The sequence below is a fragment of the Schistocerca nitens genome, chromosome 10 (genome assembly GCF_023898315.1).
Source record: "Schistocerca nitens isolate TAMUIC-IGC-003100 chromosome 10, iqSchNite1.1, whole genome shotgun sequence".
Classification (NCBI taxonomy): domain Eukaryota; kingdom Metazoa; phylum Arthropoda; class Insecta; order Orthoptera; family Acrididae; genus Schistocerca; species Schistocerca nitens.
Window position 1 is genome coordinate 215335763 of NC_064623.1, and position 25214 is coordinate 215360976.

At 43.5% G+C, this 25214-nt stretch overlaps 1 protein-coding gene across 14 annotated transcripts in view; it reads right to left on the reverse strand.

Moving 5' to 3' along the window:
* LOC126210400 (gastrula zinc finger protein XlCGF52.1-like) overlaps positions 1-25214 on the reverse strand; it is a 261120-nt gene that overhangs the window by 57098 nt on the left and 178808 nt on the right. For 6 of the 14 annotated variants that reach the window (XM_049939631.1, XM_049939628.1, XM_049939630.1 and 3 more), the window contains one exon: positions 4972-6251. The exons of 6 other annotated variants lie outside the window; for them this stretch is intronic. In XM_049939631.1, the coding sequence (XP_049795588.1) occupies positions 5228-6251 (1024 nt within the window). In that variant the 3' untranslated portion in view covers positions 4972-5227. Of the gene's footprint in view, positions 1-4971; positions 6252-21383; positions 21416-25214 lie in introns of those variants that run through there. 2 more of the 14 variants (XM_049939641.1, XM_049939640.1) reach the window with 2 other exon arrangements.

Below are 25214 nucleotides of genomic sequence, written 5' to 3' on the forward strand. Positions count from 1 at the left end.
ATCGTATCGCGACATTGTTGCTCGCGTTGGTCGAGATCCAATGACTGTTAGCAGAATATGGAATCGGTGGGTTCGGGAGGGTAATACGGAACGACGTGCTGGATTCCAACGGCCTCGTACCACTAGCAGTCGAGATGACAGGCATCTTATCCGCATGGCTGTAACGGATCGTGCAGCCGCGTCTCGATCCCTGAGTCAACAGATGGGGACGTTTCAAGACAACAACCGTCTGCACGAACAATTAGACGACGTTTGCAGCAGCATGGACTATCAGCTCGGAGACCATGGCTGCGGTTACCCTTGACGCTCCATCACAGACGAGCGCCTGCGATGGTGTACTCGACGACGAACCTGGGTGCACGAATGGCAAAACGTCATTTTTTTCGGATGAATCCAGGTTCTGTTTACAGCATCATGATGGTCGCATCCGTGTTTGGCGACATCACGGGGAACGCACATTGGAAGCGTGTATTCGTCATCGCCATACTGGCGTATCACCCGGCGTGATGGAATGGGGTGCCATTGGTTACACGTCTCGGTCACCTCTTGTTCGCATTGACGGCACTTTGAACACTGGACCTTACATTTCAGATCTGTTACGACCTGTGGCTCTACCCTTCATTCGATCCCTGGAAAACCCTAAATTTCAGCAGGATAATGCACGGCCGCATGTTGTAGGTCCTGTACGGGCCTTTCTGGATACAGAAAATGTTCTACTGCTGCCCTGGCCAGCACATTCTCCAGATCTCTAACCAATTGAAAACGTCTGGTCCATGGTGACAGAGCAACTGGCTCGTCACAATACGCCAGTCACTACTCTTGATGAACTGTGGTATCGTGTTGAAGCTGCATGGGCAGCTGTACCTGTACACGCCATCCAAGCTCTGTTTGACTCAATGCCCAGGCGTATCAAGGCCGTTATTACGGCCAGAGGTGGTTGTTCTGGGTACTGATTTCTCAGGATCTATGCACTCAAATTGCGTGAAAATGTAATCACATGTCAGTTCTAGTATAATATATTTGTCCAATGAATACCCGTTTATCATCTGCATTTCTTCTTGGTGTAGCAATTTTGATGGCCAGTAGTGTATCTCTTGCAAAGCTATGTGAAATGGAATGAGCATGCCAGGCTGGTAGTAGGGAAGGCAAATGGTTGACGTAGGTTCACTGCGAGAATTTTAGGAAAGTGTAGTTCATCTGTAAAGGAAACTACATAAACAACACTAGTGCGCCCTGTTTTCGAGTACTGCTCGAGTGCTTGGGGTCTCCACCAGATCAGATTAGAGGAAGATATAGAAGCATTTCAAAGGTGGGCTGCTAGATTTGTTACGGGTAGGTTTGACCAATACACAAGAGTTAGGCAGATGCTTCACGAACTCAAATGAGAATGCTTGGAGAGAAGGCGATTTTCTTTTCGAGAAAATCTAGAGAACCGGCATTTGAAGCTGATTGTAGAGCGACCGTACTATTGCCAATGTACATTTTGAGTGAGGAGCACAAAGATACGAGAAATTAGAACTCAAACGGAGACAAACAGAGAATCGTTTTTCCCTTGCCCTATCTGCGAGTGGGGCAGGAAACTGAGTGGCCAGTGACACAAGGTATCCTCACGTACTGAACGGTGTATTGCAGAGTACATATGAAGACGTAGATGTAGGTATATACTGGACTTGTACTTAGTGTGCACTGATACTGAGCTTTCTGCTGAGCGAATGAGATGTGTACCACAGTCGTGACAAGGCTGCAGAGAGCACAGTGCTACGAGATGAAATCAACGAAATTACATTTACTGGAATATCGAGAGGACTGACACTATCAACAGACGTGACCATACAATAGCAACAAATGGCCTTGCAACAAAAAAGTCTGTGTCAGAGGTGACACCAGCAGCCTTGAGGGAACAACAGTGATCAGCATTGCCAGCTACATCTTTGGTGACACCTGTAGTTTCAGATGAAACTGGCCAATTGAGGCCACTAAAAGAAAATTCATAAAGAAACGGGCACACAGGTTTCTCGAGAAGTACGCGAAATATCGTAATTTTTATGTTGTTGCATATGTCAGATTCTTTCTTTCTTTCAACATATTAATCACTGTTTAACATCGTCCGAAGTAATATTATAACCTGCACAAGACGAAGCTCGTCATCTCTCTTCTTATGCAAATTACAATTTTACAAAGTCAAACTTGGTCCAGACATGTTTCTCTTCAGTCAATTCAATCGTTTCAGTTCCAGGCAAACAAACGTTAGTTCATGTAGGCCTAATGCAATTTTGTTACCTAGTACGAAGTATTTTCAAATAAAAGTTTCTATAAAATTTTGTAAAATGCAGAGTCAATTGTTCAAATGAAACAGTTAAAGCATTCATAAGTTTCAAAACGATTTTTAAAATATCTTAACCTCTAAACCAATAGTATTTCGACATTAGAACATCTGCACGGGGTAGTAACTAAGTAATTTTATTCGTAATTTGTATATTTTTTGTATCGTTGTTAAAACCAAATCTTACGAAATTTTGTATATGTAAATTTTGTTTAACAAAAATCTTTCTCTTAGATGTGTCATTCTTTTATGCAGAATATACTGTCGTACTTAAAACTTTATGAATGTTAAATTCCTCAATGTAAATAAAGATAAATTAAACCTGTAACATTTTAAAATTCAGCGGTAAGTCCCATTCATCTGTCCAAGGGACAGTATGAGGCCTCAGGTTGTGGTTGGTTTTATACGAGTTGCAGAGAGTTGAAGTAGTCGTTGTTGTTGTCAGTTTCTGACAGTAATATGGCAGATTTGTACCATTCAGCAAAAGAGTCAATCAAATTCTGATGTTCTTTTTAAATGATGAGTGAATATATATAGTTAGATCACATGAAAAAAGGAGTTTCATTGAGTAATTTGAGTTACAGCCTGAACCTCTCGTCAATGTTAGACAACACATGGTACTTTTGTGTTTGTTTGTTTGTGTGTGTGTGTGTGTGTGTGTGTGTGTGTGTGTGTGTGTGTGTGTGCGTGTGTGTGTTTCCACATGCTGCTCCTATCACAATGTTACGTGCAAATGTGATTATTTTAAATAGTCTGTACTCTTACAGTTATGTAACTGACTGCAGACAAGTGGGTATGTTAGAGACTCCACTGTTTGTATCAGTGACAATCACTGCACCACCCAGTGGTATCATGGTAATGGCAGCCAATCATATCAACTGACCATTATTGCACCAATACAAACCACAATGTATTTGCCACGTATATGATAATTTATTACAATTTCCTGTAAAAATAATGATGTATGGAGAAATCTGTTATAATTTTGGTGTAAAGTGACGATGTACAGGAGGTGAAGTGTCGTGTGGTCTCCAGTGTTTGTTAGAAGAGGATGTCAAACGCTTTGCACTGAAAGATGAAGTTGATACCATAGCATGGCGGGTCAATATAATGTCTGATTTTGACTCAGTTGTAGCCGAACTAAGACGAACTATCTGACAAAAATACAGATAATTTAGACATGGGAATAACACTGTATCTTGTGTACAAAGATTAAATTATTCTTCATAAAAGTGCACTTTAAGATGTAAGTTGTATCACAAATAGTGTCCACACGTGTTTTGCAGTGTTATAGAACAAATCTTTACACATTTTTAATGCATGGTCAGTAGAGTCAATAAGCACATTATGTGTAATTTTAATGAGTAATTCAGGTAATTAATATGTGGAAATGGTTAATTTGAGGGTCCATTCTGCCTTGCAAAGTGCGGTACAGTTACAGAACTTCAGTGGTCGACAAGTGCAGCTTAATCTATGACTTTTATCAGAACGAGTATTTTCTTTATTTTTACAGAACAATTAAGTTACAAATGTGGTGGCACGTGCGTTTTGTACTCTAAATCTCATGTATTTTGAGAAATAATTTTATTTTGTTGCAAGATCAGGTTTTCATTCGCGATCAAGGATCTATAATTATTTTTGCGTATGAAAACACATGTTTCTATCTTCTGATGACAGAAATCTTTAGTTATTTGATTTATAATTTTATTTTGGAGCAAAAATCGTATATTCGAGATACCGATCTTTCCTCTCTGTGAGTGGAACCTTCTCCATTATTTTCTTTGGTTGGCCATGTTCCGAGTTTACATCTTGTATTCGGAGCATTATGAACATATATTTGCGTATTATAAAAATATGCAGTCTAAGTGGTACACCGCATTAAAGATCTCGTCAAACCTAAAATAGGAGGGGGGGGGGGGGGAGGAGGGGAAAAGGGAGGAAATAAACTCTATACATGTTTTTGTGAGCCTTGACACCAAAGTTCCAATCGGTAAATATAGCAGCCCTCCTCGAAAATTAGTTTTTTGTGCAGAATCTCAATAAGTTTATATAAAATTTAATGGAAAGCAATATTAGCCTGTCAATATCATAATCAGTCACACTGTATTTCTCTAGTGTAGAACATGATGGATTACCTTGTTCCACTCTAAAATTATGCTTGGTGAGGCCTTAAAGCAAAACTTTTTAAAACGTCATATTTTCATATTTCGATTTTCATAACACGAGTAACATAGTTTTTTTTTTCTTCTCGTACATAGCATTATCCAGAACTAAAATCAAGTGTCATTTGCCTGCCTAGCATTTTATACTTAGCCACATTTGTTTTTATTGTTATAGGAAGAATCAGGTACAGAGATGGATGGAATTCATTCATGTGGCACTATGGTATTTGGCATAAATATTTTTGTGTTGCATAAAACAAAGAGACGTGAACTTTGCCGATGAGGCAGAAAGGTACTTATGGATTTTGGTGTGATGTTAGTAGTAATGCACTACCCAATATCACATTTAAGTGTAAAGTGAAACAGGTACTTGGTATCTACGCTACTTAAAATTATGCTGTTATTATTATTGATGGGTTTATAGGGTGGAACTGCAATATTCCGTCTACATATTGCAGCACTAATCGAGTCAGAGCCAACAGTCACTTTATGGTACATCTGTTAGAAGGACTTTATTTTCATACTGATCACTAGTTCAGCTACAAAAATGCACATCACACACACTAACAGGAATTGTGTTCTCGTAGGTTATGCAGTTAGCAACGAATGCTGCAAACTTGCAGCGACACTGGCTTCGTGGTGGTGTTGGTCAGGTGCAGCAGGTAGCAGCAAGAACTGTTACAGCTTCATCGTCTTTCATAATAGATGTGGTATTTCGTAAGAGGTGCCCTATATGTGATTTTTAACCTCTTCCATTACACGTCACAGCCTGATGGGCATTAGCTGAGTGCAGCTGCAAGTGTCGTGCCAGGCTCGAACTTTGGGTGAATGTCTTATGGCAGATGTCACAATTGTAAGGACGATCGCCACTGTGCACTCGCAAGTGACTCTTCAATGTTGATCTGCACTTGAATGCCTTGTGGCAAATGCCGCAACTGTACGGACGTTCACTACTGTGTAAACGTACGTGGTTGTTTAAGCTATTGGAAGACGAGAATTTCTTTTCACAAATGCTGCAACTGTAGGTTCTTCCCCCTGCGTGCTGCTCCAAGTGGCTTTTAAGGTGCCATTTTTCTGTGAATGTTTTGAGGCACGTGTCACAAGTGAATGGGCGTAAGCCAGTGTGCACTCGGGAATGTTTCTTCAGTATGCTCTGACTAATGAACGTCTTGTCACACACACCACAGACGTACGGACGATCACCTGTGTGCTCACGCAGGTGTTGCTTCAGGTAAGTGCTCCTTTTGAATGTCTTCTGACACACATTACAAATATATGGCCGTTCACCTGTGTGTACTAACGAATGACTTAACAAAGTGCCTTGATGCTTGAAGGTCTTGTGACACACTTCACAACTATAGGGACGTTCACCAGAGTGTAAGCGCGAGTGCGACTTCAGGTTGCTGCTGGTTGTGAAGGTCTTCTGACACACATCGCAACTATATGGGCGTTCACCAGAGTGCAAACGGGAGTGAGTCTTCAGGTTGAAGCTACTTGTGAATGTTTTGTGACAAACGCTGCACGAATGCGGAAATTCGCGTCGGTCCATGTTTTTGTGCTCCTTCATGTCCTTCGCACGTGCAAATGTCTTCTTGAAGGCCGTGCAGCTCTGCACAAGATGACGTGTACCACCATTACGCTCACGGCGTGCTTCCTGCAGTGTGGTGCATTGTGTGGTGCCCACTCCTGTACGTAGGTCCACTCCACTAACTGAACTGCCACCGCCATCAGTTCTGTTGTCGTCCTCTGCACCGGCGAAGACAATACTGCAGAATTGCAGTAAAAAAAAAAAAAAAAAAAAATGTGTCAGAAAGATTTATCATAACAATACGATATTAGGAATGAAATAATACCTTGACACACACACTAAATACTCATAGGTTTCATAAAACCCACATACAGCACGATCTGACAACAAAATGAGGCACATACTGCTTTGACATAACAGATATTCGCTTTTTTCTTGTCCAAACGATTTTGGAACTATATCAGAGATTATTCACAGTAATTATATTTACCAAAATCCACTGATAGCGATGTTATCGCTAAGTCAAATAGCAAGAAAGCTCGTATTTTAATCATTGTTGTACTAGACATAACAAATTTTCTGATGTGGACTATAGAACCCTAATGCATGCATGAAGTTATCCTTACACTTTCCATTTACTGAAACTTGCTGGTAACGTTGGGACATGTGAGGACTCTGTCTGTCCTGATGGCGCCGGCCGCGGTGGTCTCGCGGTTCTAGGCGCGCAGTCCGGAACCGTGCGACTGCTACGGTCGCAGGTTCGAATCCTGCCTCGGGCATGGATGTGTGTGATGTCCTTAGGTTAGTTAGGTTTAAGTAGTTCTAAGTTCTAGGGGACTGATAACCACAGCAGTTGAGTCCCATAGTGCTCAGAGCCATTTTTTTGTCCTGATGGCCTTCTTACTACCAATTAGCCAATAGCCGCTGAAACATGTGAGTAACGTTGCTAGGGCCGGTGTTCGCGGCCACAGCCATTGGAGAATACTTATTGCTACCCTTGAGGCCATACATGTATGAAACCCCAACAGAAACTGATGATGGACTGGATAATAGGGTTCCAGCTGCCAGTCTCTGCATGACAGACGAAACGAATCCACTCTGCAGTTAAGGGGGCACAGTTCTGAAAATTCCTTGCAGATTAAAACTGTGGGCCCGACTGGGTCTCACACTCTCTATCTCGCCTCTCAAAGTCAATGCATTTTCCGGCTGAGCCACTCAGACACAACTCGCAGCTTCACTTCTGACAGTACCTCTCTCCTACCTTTAAACTTCACAAAATTTATCCCACATAACTTGTGGGACTAAAACTCCTGGAGGAAACGATATTCCTTAGCCACAGTACAGCGAATGTGATGGAACTGAAGCTCAAGGGACAGGCCGAGAGTCGAGCCTGGATAGCTCAGTTAATAAGGGCACTTCTCGCGAAAGGTATGGTTCCAACTTCAAGTCCTAATAAAGCAAAGAGTTTTAATTTGGCAGGAAGTGAACACTTTGCTGCAGAATGGAAGATTCATCCTGGAAACAAGACCCCAAGACCCTACGTTATGCCTCAGTCACTGGTACCCAATATCTTATCTTCCAGTCTTCCAAGAGTGCTACTCCTACAAGGTACAGGGAGGACGTCTGCCAAGTTTTGAAACCAGGAGAGAGGCAGTGGCAGAATATTCTGTAATGTGAGCCGGGGTGCGAGTTGTTCTTGGCATAGCCCAGCTGACAGGAGTATTGACCCACAGTGCACGCTTCTGGGTTCAAGTCATTGTCAAGCACACAATTCAGTATGAAAACAGGGATGTTTGAGAGATTGCAACAAAATTTTACACCCACTTGTAACGTATATACTGAGATTAGCAGCCATCACTTTAAACCATTATGAGTCAAGTTGACGCTATAAGGAATAAATTGTTTATGCCAATAGCCGATTGAAACGCTAAATATTCATTTCTGACCATTATTTCCTGATCGCAAAGAAATCTCACTATGTATATAATTCTGATTACAAAGACTTGGGACATTGTGTGTGTGTGTATGTGTGTGTGTGTGTGTGTGGGTGGGTGGGTGGGTGTGTGGGTGTGGGTGGGTGTGTGGGTGGGAGGGTGAGTGGCGGGCGGGGGGGGGGGTACGCGCATGTGCGTGGGCGCGCGCTTGTGCGTGTGTCCGTGCCCACGTGCGCGTGCGCGCATGCGCATTCTCGCGACACCATTTAGATTGGGTTGGGATGGGTTGTTTGGGGAAGGAGACCAGACAGCGAGGTCATCGGTCCCATCGGATTAGGGAAGGAAGGGGAAGGAGGTCGGCCGTGCCCTTTCAGAGGAACCATCCCGGCATTTGCCTGGAGTAATTTAGGGAACTCACGGAAAACCTAAATCAGGATGGCCGGACGCGGTACTGAACCGTCGTCCTCCCGAATGCGAGCCCAGTGTCTAACCACTGCGCCACCTCGCTCGGTGACATCATTTAGAAATTATAACATATTTTGTTTCTTATTCAACTAAATGACATCAGTTTGAGCACTCCACTGGCATGTGTTCAGCATTCAAACTGGTAACGTTGATTCCAAGCTCTCAGAGACAGTAGGATTTCGACCTGGGCTGAAACTGGTGTGAGCATATTTCTATAAATGTCTGGCATTGTTTCCGCGTATTGCTAATATTTTTGCACGCTGGTAGCAAATATACCGTGGGTAACGTTTCACAGGGCCCTAGCGCCTTATGCCATTTCCCGGGGTTTCAGATTTTTGCCACAGATTAAAGAATATAGCAGTGGACAGATGTAATTTGGTCAACGATTTCATGCCATGGGATAAACTGATCACTTCGGTCCCTGTAATTAGCCAGGTGTTTGGCTAAACAAACAATTGCATTGTCTCCTCCCACTTTATAATTACGAACAATAGACTGCCGAACAGGAATTACCAATGTCAAATGGGGTCTAGTAGGGATAGCATCAAATCCATAAGAAAAATAAGACCAAATAGAACTAAAAGTAGAACATACAGGGCAGGTAAAAAATGAAAGAAACGCAGAAGGAAGAGTATGACTTAGTTTGAAAATGAACAAGATATTTCTAATGGATATCACACAAGTTTATGCGTCAACAAGGTCGTGTCATGATGAAAAGGTAGAAGACCCCTAAAAAAAGTAAAACATGTAAGTCGCAAATCCCACAATATGATGTAAGAGCAGAAAAGAAATTAAGGACATGTCTACAATGGGGAACTTTGGATATGATACCTGTAATGAAAGTTGGCCCTTAAAATATTATTTCAGAAGAAAACAAAGGACGAAATGGATATATTTAAACTCCATCACTGTGTCCTGTACGTTGCAGCATTTGCCTCTGCAGGCGAACTACAGCATCGAAGTTAAGGCATTAACAGCGAATTTTCCGCAAGTAGTTCAGAAAATAAATTGTAACATTATTTTAATCTACAAACCAGACGTAGAGAAGAAATTTGTACAAATCATCAGTGAAGTACTGGAACAAGGTGATAAGTTTTTGTGTTTAGCACTGTATCTACATCTACATCCATACTCCGCAAGTCACCTGACGGTGTGTAACGGAGGGTACCTTGAGTACCTCTATCGGTTCTCCCTTCTATTCCAGTCTCGTATTGTTCGTGGAAAGAAAGATTGTCCGTATGCCGCTGTGTGGGCTCTAATTTTATTCTGATTTTATTCTCATGGTCTCTTCGCGAGATATACGTAGGAGGGAACAATAAACTGCTTGACTCCTCTGTGAAGGTATGTTCTCGAAATTTCAACAAAAGCCCGTACCGAGCTACTGAGCACAGTCTTCCACTGGAGTTTATCTATCATCTTCGTAACACTTTCGAGATTACTAAATGATCCTGTAACGAAGCGCGCTCTTCTCCGTTGGATCTTCTCTCTCCTTCTATCAACCCTATCTGGCACGAATCCCACACTGGTGAGAAATGTTCAAGCAGTGGGCGAACAAGTGTAATGTAACCTACTTCCTTTATTTTCGGACTGCATTTCCTTAGGAATCTCAGTCTGGCATCTGCTTTACCGACGATTAATTTTATATGGTCATTCCATTTTAAATCACTCCTAATGCCTACTCCCAGATAATTTATGGAATTAACTGCTTCCAGTTGCTGACCTGCTATATTGTAGCTAAATGATAAAGGACCTTTCTTTCTATGTATTCGCAGCACATTACACTTGTCTACATTGAGATTCAATTGTCATTTCCTGCACCACGCGTCAATTCGTTGCAGATCCTCCTGCATTTCAGTACAATTTTCCATTGGTACAACCTCTCGATATATTACAGCATCATCCGCAAAAAGCCTCAGTGAATTTCCGATGTTATCCACAAAGTCATTTATATAGGGTGGTCCACTGATCGTTACCGGGGCAAATATCTCACGAAATAAGCGTCAAACGAAAAAACTACAGAGAACGAAACTTGTCTACATTGACGGGGAAACCAGATGGCGCTATCGTTGGCCCGCTAGATGGCGCTGCCATAGGTCAAACGGATATCAACAGCGGTTTTTTTTTAAATATGAAACTTCATTTTTTATTACATATTCGTGTAGCACGTAAAGAAATATGAATGTTTTAGTTGGACTACTTTTTTCGCTTTATGATAGATGGCGCTGTAATAGTCTGTGAAACAGCTTTGGAAAAAGAGACATTTAATATTTCGGCTCTTAGTCTGTCATCCTCTGTTTCAGTACCATTTTGGTCACAGAGTGTCTGGACATTTTGTTTTGATCCACCTACCGCTTTGACATAAGACCAAAATTTCTGCCAAGTCAGTACATAGAATTTTACTTTCGAATTCATTGAACGCCTCTCGCATAGCCCTCCTCGCACTACATTTCGCTTCGCGTAATTTTTGTTTGTCTGCAAGGCTTTGGCTATGTTTATGTTTGCTGTGAAGTTCCCTTTGCGTCCGTAGCAGTTTTCTAACTCGGTTGTTGTACCACTGTGGCTCTTTTCCACCTCTTGGGATCTTGCTTGGCACATACTCATCTATTGCATATTGTACGATGGTTTTGAAATTTGTCCACTGATCCTTAACACTATCTGTACTTGAGATAAAACTTTTGTGTTGAGCCGTCAGGTACTCTGTAATCTGCTTTCTGTCACTTTTGCTAAACAGAAAAATCTTCCTACCTTTTTTAATATTTCTATTTACGGCTGAAATCATCGATGCAGTAACCGCTTTATGAACGCTGATTCCCTGTTCTGCGTTAACTGTTTCAAATAGTTCTGGTCTGTTTGTCACCAGAAGGTCTAATATGTTATCGCCACGAGTCGGTTCGCTGTTTAACTGCTCAAGGTAGTTTTCAGATAATGCACTTAAACAAAATTTCACTGGGTTCTTTGTCCCTGCTACCCGTTATAAACATTTGAGCCTCCCAGTCTATATCTGGTAAATTAAAATCTCCACCCAGAACTATAACATGGTGAGGAAATCTACTCGAAATATTTTCCAAATTTTGCTTCAGGTGCTCTGCCACAACAGCTGCCGAGCCAGGGGGCCTATAGAGACATCCACTTACCATGTCTGAGCCTGCTTTAACCGTGACCTTCACCCAAATCATTTCACATTTCGGATCTCCGTCAATTTCCTTCGATACTATTGCACTTTTTATCGCTATAAACACGCCTCCCCCTTCACTGTCCGGCACATTAATATTGTTATTCCCTGTTGCATTTTGCCTACTCCTACCTTGCCGCGTCTCAGGAGGCGTCTTGTCGGGCCTAGGGAGGGAATTCTCTAACATAAAAAACCCACATGTGCACTCCACACGTACTCCGCTACCCTTGTAGCCGCTTCCTGCGTGTAGTACACGCGTGACCTATTCAGGGGGACCCTATATTTCTCCACTCGATAGCGAAGGTCGAGAAATTTGCACCCCAGATCTCTGCAGAATCGTCTGAGCCTCTGGTTTAAGCCTTCAAAATGGTTCAAATGGCTCTGAGCACTATGGGACTCAACTGCTGAGGTCATTAGTCCCCTAGAACTTAGAACTAGTTAAACCGAACTAACCTAAGGACATCACACACATCCATGCCCGAGGCAGGATTCGAACCTGCGACCGTAGCGGTCTCGCGGTTCCAGACTGCAGCGCCAGAACCGCGCGGCCACTTCGGCCGGCTTTAAGCCTTCCACTCACCTCCAAACGAGAGGAACACGATCGGTTCTGAGAACGATACTACAAATTGTTAGCTCAGATTCCACCCCGCGAGCGAGGCTTTCCGCCTTCACCAACTCCGCCAACCGCCTGTACGAACTGAGGATGACCTCTGAACCCAGACGGCAGGAGTCATTGGTGCCGACATGAGCAACAATTTGCAGTCTGGTGCACCCAGTGCTCTCTATCGCCGCCGGCAAGGTCTCCTCCACATCTCGGATGAGACCCCCCGGCAAGCAGACAGAGTGAACACTGGCCTTCTTCCCCGACCTTTCTGCTATTTCCCTAAGGAGTTCCATCACCCGTCTAACGTTGGACCTCCCAGTCACTAACAATCCCGTCCGCCCGTGTGCCTGCTCGGACCTTGCTGAAGGAGCGGCCACATGTCCACTGACAGGCACAGAGGGTGATGCCAGCCTCCACATTCACCCTCCGCCTCGTGCGCCGCGAACGCCGCTGAACCCGCCACTCCCCTCGGGGAGAGGGTGGCCCAACCGCGCCTGGTACCCGCGAAGATGTCTCGACAGCAGGGACAGTGGGTGAAGCATGTAACACCTGGGGTGTACCATGCGACGCACCAGACTCCCAACTGCCGCCACACTCCGAGGCAGCAGCCTGAAGACGGCTGACCGCGGCCATCAGCACGTTCAGCTGTTCGCGAACAGTGGCCAGCTCCTCCTGCGTCCGTACACAGCAGTCACACATCCTATCCACCCTAAGAAATCAACAATTTACTGTAGAGAGTTAAGTAACCAACTTTTAACGAGACTGCTAATTCACTAAAGGCAGCTGATAGCTGACTAAACTGTGGTTACTAGACACTTCTTGTTGGAAACAATGAAAATAAGCACTAACTGTCTCTGGACTGCATTCAAAACAAACACGAAATCTATGGAACACTATTACTAGTACTCGAAAATTAAAGCTTCCTAAAAGCAAAAACACACGGAAAAAGAAGTGACAAGTAAGAAAAACATAGTTAATACTTAAATTTACGTAGGTTGCTGCACAGGAGATGTGAAGCAGACGGCAGTGATGCCAAAAGCGATTCCAACAACAAGGTTAGCCAGACCAGAGCACCAGCAGCATTCTGCACGCTTGTGCTCTATGCTGCAGACACAGCCCACGACAGCACACCGTCACGGGCTCCATAAGGAGGTGGGTCCAGTCCGCACCAGCAGACTCCTCAATACCACGAGCACAATACGGGAACGAATGTGAAGCGTCCATACAGGTAGAATGGTTCTGGTGACGCCAGTCCACTTGACTGGCCTTGAAACCAGTCATGCCACTGACATTGAGCGTGTCACATGCAACGTCACAAGCCATGCTCCTTTCTGATGACGTCAATAGCCACCCCATCCCCTTTACATGACACCATGACGAAAGGAAATTCAAAATACTGCCCATGAAAAAGAAACAGTCGATCACAGGGCAGTACTTTACCGACTATTAAAACGAAACAGCCAATTAGTATTTAGTCGCCATCTTAGCCATGCTCAAAAGTATCTGAACCACATGAATTGTACACCACGTTAAAACGTATATGAACAATTTTTATTGTTTATCGAGAATACTTAAAGTATGTAAATGACAGTATTTTCACATCAAAGAAACACTCACAGGGGAAAAAAGGACAATTCGGAAAAATAATTAATACAGAGTGCGGGAATACATTTGTCTAGGTAACATATTTAACTGAATGATATTTTCACTCTGCAGCGGAGTTTGCGCTGACATGAAACTTCCTGGCAGATTAAAACTGTGTGCCGGGCCGAGACTCGAAATCCGGACCTTTGCCTTTCGCGGGCAAGTGCTCTACCAACTGAGCTACCCAAGCACGACTCACGCTCCGTCCTCACAGCCTGGCGGATGTTTCCAGAATGATATTTTCACTCTGCAGTGGAGTGTGCGCTGATATGAAACTTCCTGGCAGATTAAAACTGTGTGCCGGACCGAGACTTGAACTCGGGAGCAGTAGAGCACTTGCCTGCGAAAGGCAAAGGTCCCGAGTTCGAGTCACGGCCCGGCACAGAGTTTTAATCTGCCAGGAAGTTTCAACATATTTAACTGATTATCATTGCAAGATCACACGCTAATAATGTAAGCGCTGGATAAGCCATTGGAAATATGAAACGCTGGTAAATTAATAACCGGACTAACAGCCAGATGTTGAACGCAACCGTACAAATGTGCATGCATTGTGTTGTACAGGTGCCAGATATCTGTCTGTGGGGCGGATTCCATTCCTGCTGCATTTGGTCGGCCAACACAGGGACGGTTAATGCTGTGTGTCGATGACGCTGGAGATGTCGTCCGATGACGTCCTTTATGTGCTCGACTGGAGACAGATCTGGTGATGGGAGCAGGCTAAGGCAACATGTTGACAGTCTGTAGAGCATGTTGGGTTACAGCAGCGAAATGTGGGCGAGCGAACGTCCCCTGGAACGCTGTTCATAAATGGCAGGACGACAGGTCAAACCATCAGATTGACGTAAAAATTTGCGGTCTGGGTGCGTAGGATAACCACGAGAGTGTTCCTGCTGCCATACGCAATCGCACCCACACCATTCCAGGCGTAGGTCCGGCGTGTCTAGCCAACACCTTCTGATACACAGGCCTCACGGCGGAACTATGACGTCATCAGCGCTAGGCTAACACCTTCTGCCGCTGCAAGACAGCCTGTGCGCTAGAGCCGATGAACGTGTATTTCTTTCGTGAAACCGTAACAAATTCACTGATCGTTAAATTTGCCCTTTACAGAGAAGTTGTGCCGCCCTTGTATGACGTCGCGCGCAATGTGGCACACTGATTACAACACAGTGTGGTCTCCTTCTGTTGTGTTTAAAATCGTATGCAAAATCTGACTTACTTGTTAAGAAAAACGTCGCTACAGAAACCTGTATCCATTAGTCAGTAAATGACACTAACGGAGATACTCCGTAACAGTTAACAGACAGGATGACGAAATTATTGTAGTGATCATAAGTTTATTACTGGGACAAAAATGTAATTCATTTTGCGGCATGAATGGCTCATCAATGATCGCATAGATATTGGAGATATTGTCACAGTGAAAAGTTTAATTACAAACGCTCATTTAACCAATACAAAAGTGTGAAATAAGACTCATTTGTGATGTAAATTCAAGAACATAATGTATAACTCTACTCAAAGAACTGGGTATTCTAACCACTGCTTCTCAGTATATTTATTCCTTAATGCAACGTGGAGCACAACACTTATACACCATTTCGAACGATTAAATCAGAGTTAAACGGAGATGTAATTTCGACGAATCGACTACTATACTTTGAAAGTAAACAGAACACAAGTTTTGTTTCCCCGGTAGGTTAGCCAACGTAAACACAGAATTTCGAATTGCTTATAAAGGTAAATCCACACAAATTAAGCACAGCATCTCACGGTGCATGTGGTGTCACTGCCAGACACCACACTTGCTAGGTGGTAGCTTAAATCGGCCGCGGTCCATTAGTACATGTCGGACCCGCGTGTCGCCACTGTGTGATCGCAGACCGAGCGCCACCACTCGCCCAGTTGTACGACGACGTTGCTAGCGACTAAACTGACGAAGCCTTTGCTCTCATTTGCCGAGAGACAGTTAGAATAGCCTTCAGCTAAGTTAATGGCTACGACTTAGCAAGGCGCCAATTGTATCAGTGCATGTATCTTACGAGTCTCATTTGTATAGTCAAGAGAGATGTACCAAAGGAAGCATTAAAAGTTAAGTATATTCCAAAGCTACGCATTTTCTTTATAGCAGTCATAACTTATCCTGTTCCAGACTTGACGCCAGTCGGCGTGTGTGTACGCGTGCCTTTCGGCTTCCTCCTCAGTGTGTCGTGACTAGCTTGTTACGCCACAACAGTGCAGATTTCTTATCGCATATTGCTTTGTAAACGGCGCTACTTTTTCTTGCTGTGCTTCATATACTCATTTTCAATTAAGCGAACAATGTATTCTACCGGTGCCTTCTGTTGCATGGTTGATATGGCTATTAGATCCAGTTCTGGCCACCAGCAGCGCTAGTTGTAGCAAAATCTGTCTTTCCACCACTGGCCTAGTGGAAGTGACGTCACATGGCTTACTCGTCTTGGCTGGGAGGCCTGTATGTCAGAAGGTGTTGGTCTAGCACACAGACAGGTTGGTTGCAGGGCCCCCGATTGGCCGCGTCCTAACCAACACACAGGCATCACTAACATCGAGGCAGAACCAGCATTCATCAGAAAACTCAGCAGACCTCCACCGTGCAGTCTAATTATCTCTCGCTTGACATCTCTGAAGTCACAAATGGCGGTGGTCTGGTGCCAGTGGAATGCACACTACACGTCGTCCGGCTCGGAGGTGCGCTTGAAGTAACCGAGTTTTAACAGTTCGCTGCGTCACTGCTGCTCAAATTGCTGCTGCAGATGCAGTGCGATGCGCCGGAGACGACGGTCTTCCCTCTCGGCAGTGGCACACGGCCGGCCGGGGCCCGCTCTTCTTGGACAGTACAGTCTCGAGACCACCGCTGCCAGCAAGCGTGTTAGGTGGCTACATGTCTGTCAAGTCTTCTGCAATATCGGGGAACCATCATCCAGCCTCTCTTAGCCCTATTAACGACCACGTTAATACGAGGGTCACTCCAAAAGAAATGCACACTATTTTTGTAAAAATACAGTTTTCATTCGGCATGTGTGAAAGTTTTACAGTGTGAAGATACATCCTTCCCGCTTGTTTTCAAACTTAGTTCAACCTGTTCCCGTGAGTGGCGCCGTCACAGCATGTCTTCAAGGTGGCTGCTACACTTGACGTTCGTCAGAAGCAACGTGCTGTCATAGAATTCCTGTGCTGTGAAGACGAGACAGTGGGAAACATCCACAAGAGGTTGAAAAAGGTCTTTGGAGATGCTGCTGTCGATTGCAGTACAGTTAGTCGGTGGGCAAGCAGGTTACGTGATGAAAGAGGGCACGGCAATATTGAGGATTGTCCTCGCAACGGCAGGCCTCGTACTGCACACACTCCAGACAATGTGCAGAGAGTTAACGAGTTGGTGACTGCTGACAGACGCATCACAGTGAACGAATTGTCACGCTACGTTGGGATAGGGGAAGGAAGTGTTTGCAGAATACTAAAAGTGTTGGCGATAAAGAGGGTTTGTGCCAGGTGGGTTCCCAAGATGTTGAGAGTGGCTCACAAAGAAACAAGAAAAACGGTATGCAGCGAATTTTTGGAACAGTACGAGAATGGTGGAGATGAATTTATTGGAAGAATTGTGACAGGTGATGAAACATGGCTCCATCATTTTCCATCAGAGACGAAGAAGCAATCAGTGGAGTGGCATCATGCAAATTCACCCAAGGAAAAAAAAAATTCAAAACCACACCTTCTGCTGGAAAAGTTATGGCTATGGTGTTTTCGATTCCAAAGGACTCTTGCTTGTGGACATCGTGCCAAGTGGAACCACTATAAATTCTGATGCATATGTGACGACACTGAAGAAACTTCGAGATCGACTGAGTCGTGTTCGACCACATCGGCAAAAGCAGGATGTTTTGCTGTTGCACGACAATGCACGGCCACATGTCAGTCAAAAACCCATGGAAGCGATCACAAAACTCGGATGGACAACACTGAAACACCCGCCTTACAGTCCTGACCTGCCTCCATGTGACCATCATCTCTTTGGGAAACTGACTCTCTTTGTGGAACAAGGTTTGAAGATGATGACCTACTTATGCACGCTGCCAAACATTGGCTCCAACAGGTTGGTCCAGAATTTTACCGTGCGGGTATACAGGCGCTGGTTCCAAGATGGCGTAAGGCAGTTGAGAGGGATGGAAATTATGTGGAGAAATGAAAATATTGTTCCTATAGGATATATCTACACACTGTAAAACTTTCAAACACGTAGAATAAAGGTGGATTTTTTAAAAAAATTGTGTGCATTTCTTTTGGGGTGACCCTCGTACTTACTGAGGTGTTGATAACGGCGTCTTTATCGTCCCAAACGCATTCTTGACTAACATCAGCTCACCACATCCAATTTCAAAGGTAAGTAATGCTCACGACCGTTACAACATGTATTTAAAGGAAACCTGATTTGCATCCTCATATTGGTGTTAATAGCGCCACTTTTACACGCCTGGCGCGAAGTTTCTATAAACATCATCCTTCAGATGATCCACGCCTACCAACTTTCGTTTATCTCGCACAACTTACTGGTGATGGGATTTTTTGCCATCACTTTATGGGAGTGCGCGTGCCCACACACACACACACACACACACACACACACACACACACACACACACACACAAGCGCGAGCGCGCGCGCGCGCGCGCGCGCGCACGCACACACGCGCACGCACACTTCACTAAAAAAAGAAGTTTGACGCTCAAGTGTCGCAACACTAACAAGAATTATAATGTGTCAGATTAATGGTCCAACTCCTATTAAACAGAACGCTCTTTCGGATGAAATATATAAAACTGATATATGTTTTTTATATTTTTACACAGTAAATGAGTTACAAATCATGTCACACAACAAGTCAGTTATAAATCACATTTAATGCTTTTCTTCATTTTCACACATACGCCTACTATATAATCAGTTCCAAATCACACTGAATCTTTTATTCCATTTCCTCACATACACAAAAACCATATGTAACGGTGCCTTGCAATACAAATCATTTGTTATGATACGCTGTAATTCCTCACATACACAAAAACCATATTTAACTGTGCCTTGCAATACAACTAATATGTTACGATACGCTGTAAATGCTAACTTATGCTGTCATACAGTGGAACCTACAGACTGAAATAACATATTGAATATCTGTTGTAACATATGAATTTAATACACATGCTTTAACGTACTTAATTTCTTAGAAAATGATCTACTACTGCAAAAAGCATATTAATTCAATTCAAGTAATTTTGTGCAACATCTCCAGCAAGTAACCAACTTTTACAGCTATACTTGTCATAAATGGAATTGACATTGACTTGCATTTCATGGGCAAACAGTATGCAGTACGAATATTATTTCCTTGATGTAACAAGAGCAAGTGTACACTACTCGCCATTAAAATTGCTATACCACGAAGATGACGTGCTACAGATGCGAAATTTAACCGACAGGAAGAAGATGCTGTGATATGCAAATGATTAGCTTTTCAGAGCATTCACACAAGGTTGGCGCCAGTGGCGACACCTACAACGTGCTGACGTGAGGAAAGTTTGCAACCGATTTGCCATACACAAACAGCAGCTGACTCGCGTTGCCTGGTGAAACGTTGTTGTGATGCCTCGTGTAAGGAGGAGAAATGCCTACCGTAACGTTTCCGACTTTGATAAAGGCCGGAATGTAGCCTATCGCGATTGCGGTTTATCGTATCGCGACATTGCTGCTCGTGTTGGTCGAGATCCAATGACTGTTAGCAGAATATGGAATCGGTGGGTTCAGGGTGGTAATACGGAACGCCGTGCTGGAACCCAATGGGCTCGTATCACTAGCAGTCGAGTTGACAGGGATCTTATCATATGTGTAACGGATCGTGGAGCCACGTCTCCATCCCTGAGTCAACAGATGGGGACGTTTGCAAGACAACAACCATCTGCACGAACAGTTCGACGACGTTCGCAGCAGCATGGACTAGCAGCTCGGAGACCATGGGTGCTGTTACCCTTGACGCTGCATCACAGACAGGAGCGCCTGGCAAAACGTAATTTTCTCGGATGAATCCAGGTTCTGTTTACAGCATCATGATGGTCGCATCCGTGGTTGGCGACATTGCGGTGAACGCACATTGGAAGCGTGTATTCGTCATCGCCATACTGGCGTATCACCCGGCATGATGGAATGGGGTGCCATTGGTTACACGTCTGCCGGCCGCGGTGGCCGTGCGGTTCTGGTGCTGCAGTCCGGAACCGCGGGACTGCTACGGTCGCAGGTTCGAATCCTGCCTCGGGCATGGGTGTGTGTGATGTCCTTAGGTTAGTTAGGTTTAAGTAGTTCTAAGTTCTAGGGGACTTATGACCTAAGATGTTGAGTCCCATAGTGCTGAGAGCCATTTGAACCATTTGGTTACACGTCTCGGTCACCTCTTGTTCGCATTGACGGCACTTTGAACAGTGGACGTTACATTTCAGATGTGTTACGACCCGTAGCTCTACCCTTCATTCGATCCCTGCAAAACCCTACATTTCAGCAGGATAATCCACGACCGCACGTTGCAGGTCCCGTATGGGCCTTTCTGGATACAGAAATTGCTCGACTGCTGCCCTGGCCAGCACATGCTCCAGATCTCTCACCAATTGAAAACGTCTGGTCAATGGTGGCAGCTGTACCTGTACATGCCATCCAAGCTCTGTTTGACTCAATGCCCAGGCGTGTGAAGGCCGTTATTACGGCCAGAGGTGGTTGTTTTGGGTACTGATTTCTCAGGATCTATGCACCCAAATTGCGTGAAAATGTAATCACATGTCAGTTCTAGTATAATATATCTGTCCAATGAATATCCGTTTATCATCTGCATTTATTGTTGGTGTAGCAATTTTAATGGCCGGTAGTGTATTAGTTTCACATTCGCTCCTGAAAAAGCAGTTAGTCATAACTAAAACCAATGACTATCTGAGAGAACTATACATTCTAGCGAATTATACACAGAACCACAACAATCTTCCTCTAGGGAGCGTATATTAATTTGTCTTGTAGTTCCACTATGTGGTACCTTATAAACAGAAATTCAGTCAATGGGTATACGTAGCAGAAAATGCAAAAATTCATTTAAAAAATCATTACAGCCATATTTATCAATGTGCAAAACCAAAATTTCGCATATGTAAATCAAAAGAGCTGTGTTTTAGCGGAAAAATATAATACAACATGCAGGATTAATATTTTGCCAGGAATATGAATTTTTAATTTTTGATTATCTTCTTTATTTTTAATTTTTGATTGTCTTCTCTATAAAAAGCCATAACTCAAATTCTAATCATGGAATTAATCTGAAAATTTTATTGTAGTGTCCTGAGAAGGTTATAAGACCACTGAACTACAGTTATTAATTTATGGTACAAACTATATCATTAACAGAGTTTTTATTTCTGCACATCCAAAATTAACTTTTTTCTACATACAATCATCTAAAAATCAGAATGTAATTGCAGGATCTCGTATTTTTTACTTCCAGCGAGACAGCAACATGCAGTGATCAGTTCCTGAAAATTTCATAGCGTTACAGCATATACATTACGAGCACTGCCTTCTAATAACGTAAAAAATGTAAAAAAGAGAAAATGAGGTTCAATGATTTTTTTCTCATACTTTTACATGTAATAAGTTTACCTCAATATTAAAATCCTCCATACTGATACTCCTCATCTTCCAGGTCTCCCTTATCTCCCCTTGGAATCTGTGTAGCCTGTATCTACAGGTAAGACACTGATCTGTTAGCTTTCTTGACCCTGATCTCGTCGATGATGTAAAATGCTTTTGTTGTAAACACAGCAGGATCTATACCAACTCTCTTCAGCACTTCAATTCTGCCATTATTTCTGTCATTGTAACAAAAACTGCATCATAGACACCTATTTTGAGTACTTAAACTCCACAGAATGTCCTTTTTGAGCATCTAATCTAAATTAAATTATTGAGGCTTTCATTTGCATTTTGTGTCTTTCCATGAACACATCCTCAATAAATCAGGGTTTGCAAGAAACCTGAATGTGAGCTTAATTGCGTTTATAACAGGTTCTGGTAATGAGTGTTTATGTGAATACCTCTCATTTCTGTTGTTGAACTTACAGCAATCGTCTTTCGGCCACAGATTGTGCATTCGTCTTTTGTCAGTGGATAAGCTGAGAGCTTATGTTCTTCATTTCGAGCTGCTTCCTCTTTTTGGTTGGTAAACCGATTTCCACAAAACCTCCGTTTCCTAAACACTGTTTTTCCACTACCCATTATGCATAAATCTTGACTTCCAAGTAAAGGTTTGCGAATTCAACCTTCCACCTATTTATGAGTGTTAGTATTGTAAAAACGTACATAAACCACTTGCAAGAAAGTTTTCAGGCAAAGAAATAGATGTGAGCCAAAGATATCGAAAGAAAAAAGCCTTCACACTGACAAAAATTCCGCCCAAGCAAGCAGTTTCGCAAACGTCGGAAAAGGTGGGAGTGGCTGCCAGTGCAGAGTTAATCACTTCAGCAATTTAAAGGCATTTCTAAAGCTGCTATCACGATAAAATTCACATACAACATCGATTAAATTGTGTAGATAAAGAAAATAATATTTTTGAAAAATCGATTATTTGGACCAAAATCCATTACATCACCACTTAAAATGGCTGGATACAAATTTATTAGAACTATTATTTCCTGTGAAATGACTTTATTGGCAGAAGTAGTTATAGCTATACACCTTCAATATAATCGTCCCCATTATTTATGACCTTCTGCCAAATGTCCAGAAGGCGTCGTATGCCATCTACACGTCTATTTCTGTTCACGTCCCGATTCGACCTTTGTTCTGTACTTACATTAAATGTTTCCTTGTCAATATATTGTGGTATTTGTGACATATACTAGGTCTACAAATTTCCTTCCGCCGTTTTTTCTCGAAGTTCGCGGCGTTATTGTGAAAAACTTACAAAAAAATTAATGTATTGCCCATCGCTGACCACAACATTCTCCCATGTTTCGGACTGCATACCAATCCCGTGGAGGAAGAACTGGGCGTCTTTTATGGGGATCCATGAATCGATTCAATTTTGCATTTGTTCATGTGATCGGAAGTGCTGGTCATTGGTCGAAAAAGGTGGTACTTAGAGAGAGCAACGTATGGAGAATACGGCGGGAGGGATAGGACTTCTCATGTCAACGTTTCCATGTATATTTTGATGGGTTTTGCAACATGGAGTCGAGCACAGATCTGCTGCAAAATTACCTTTACGTGTCTATCGCTGTATCGTGGTCGTTTGTGTTTCAGTGCTGGGCTCGAACGCATCAGCTGGTTTCGATAATGATGTCCTGTGAAAGTCTTCGTCTGTTCCAGTAGCTACGAAAACGTTCTGTCTTCCAGTGCTATGCCAGTCTTCGACATCAAAATCACCGTTCTTATGGCGTTGAAAAGATTGTCTGCACGTTCTTCCACTAATAGTTCCATCACCATTGGAACATTTTAATAGCCACAGCCGCAGATTTCTTCACGTTAAAGCAAAAAATTAAAACTTCCCGTAAATGGCGAGAAATGGATACGTAAGTTGACGTACTTAATCGAGAATAACCTTATGATGCAATCACAAATCGACTAATGTGTTTATGGCATTACGTTTACAGATGCCTAAGCTTATTGTACACTACTGACCATTAAAATTGCTACACCAAGAAGAAATGCAGATCATAAACGGGTATTCATTCGACAATTATATTATACTAGAACTGGCATGTGATTACATTTTCATGGAATTTGGGTGCATAGATCATGAGAAATCAGTACCCAGAACAACCATCTCTGGCCGTAATAGCGGCCTTGATACGCCTGGGCATTAAGTCAAGCAAAGCTTGGATGGCGTGTACAGGTACAGCTGTCCATGCAGCTTCAACACGATACCACAGCTCATCAAGAGTAGTGACTGGCGTATTGTGACGAGCCAGTTGCTCGGTCACCATGGACCAGACGTTTTCAATTGGTGAGAGATCTGGAGAATGTGCTAGCCAGGGCAGCAGTCGAACATTTTCTGTATCCAGAAAGGCCCGTACAGGACCTGCAACATGCGGTCGTGCATTATCCTGCTGAAATGAAGGGTTTCGCAGGGATCGAATGAAGGGTAGAGCCACGGATCGTAACACATCTGAAATGTAACGTCCACTGTTCAAAGCGCCGTTAATGCGAACAAGAGATGACCGAGACGTGTAACCAATGGCACCCCATTCCATCACGCCGGGTGATACGCCAGTATGGCGATGACGAATACACGCTTCCAATGTGCGTTCACCGCGATATCGCCAAACACGGATGCGACCATCATGATGCTGTAAACAGAACCTGGATTCATCCGAAAAAATGACGTTTTGTCATTCGTGCACCCAGGTTCATCGTTGAGTACACCATCGCAGGCGCTCCTGTCTGTGATACAGCGTCAAGGGTAACCGCAGCCATGGTCTCCGAGCTGATTGTCCATGCTGATGCAAACGTCGCCGAACTGTTCGTGCAGATGGTTGTTGTCTTGCAAACGTCCCCATCTGTTGACTCTGGGATCGAGACGTGGCTGCACGATCCGTTAAGCCATGCGGATAAGATGCCTGTCATCTCGACTGCTAGTGATACGAGGCCGTTGGGATCCAGCACAGCGTTCCGTATTACCCTCCTGAACCCATGGATTCCATATTCTGCTAACAGTCATTGGATCTCGACCAACGCGAGCAGCAATGTCGCGATACGATAAACCGCAATCACGATAGGCTACAATCCGACCTTTAGCAAAGTCGGAGACTTGATGGTACGCATTTCTCCTCCTTACACGAGCCATCACAACGACGTTTCACCAGGCAACGCCGGTCAACTGCTGTTTGTGTATGAGAAATCGGTTGGAAGCTTTCCTCATCTCAGAACGTTGTAGGAGTCGCCACCGGCCCCAACCTTGTGTGAATGCTCTGAAAAGCTAATCATTTGCATATCACAACATCTTCTTCCTGTCGGTTAAATTTCGCGTCTGTAGCACGTCATCTTCGTGGTGTAGCAATTTTAATGGCCAGTAGTGTATTACACCTACGACCAACCACCCAAACCCCACTTGTCGCTACTGCCGTCTATTGCAAAACGACGGAAACGAAGTTGTAGACCTAATATGTTTAACTTTTCTTATAGGTCTTCTACCTTTCCATCATAACGTGAGCTTCCTCATGCATATACTTGAAGGATACCCATAGAATACCATGTTTATTTTCAAAATATCTCATACTCTTCCTTCTGTGTTTCTTTCATTCTCAGCATTATCAGCACCTGTCAGAGTTTGAA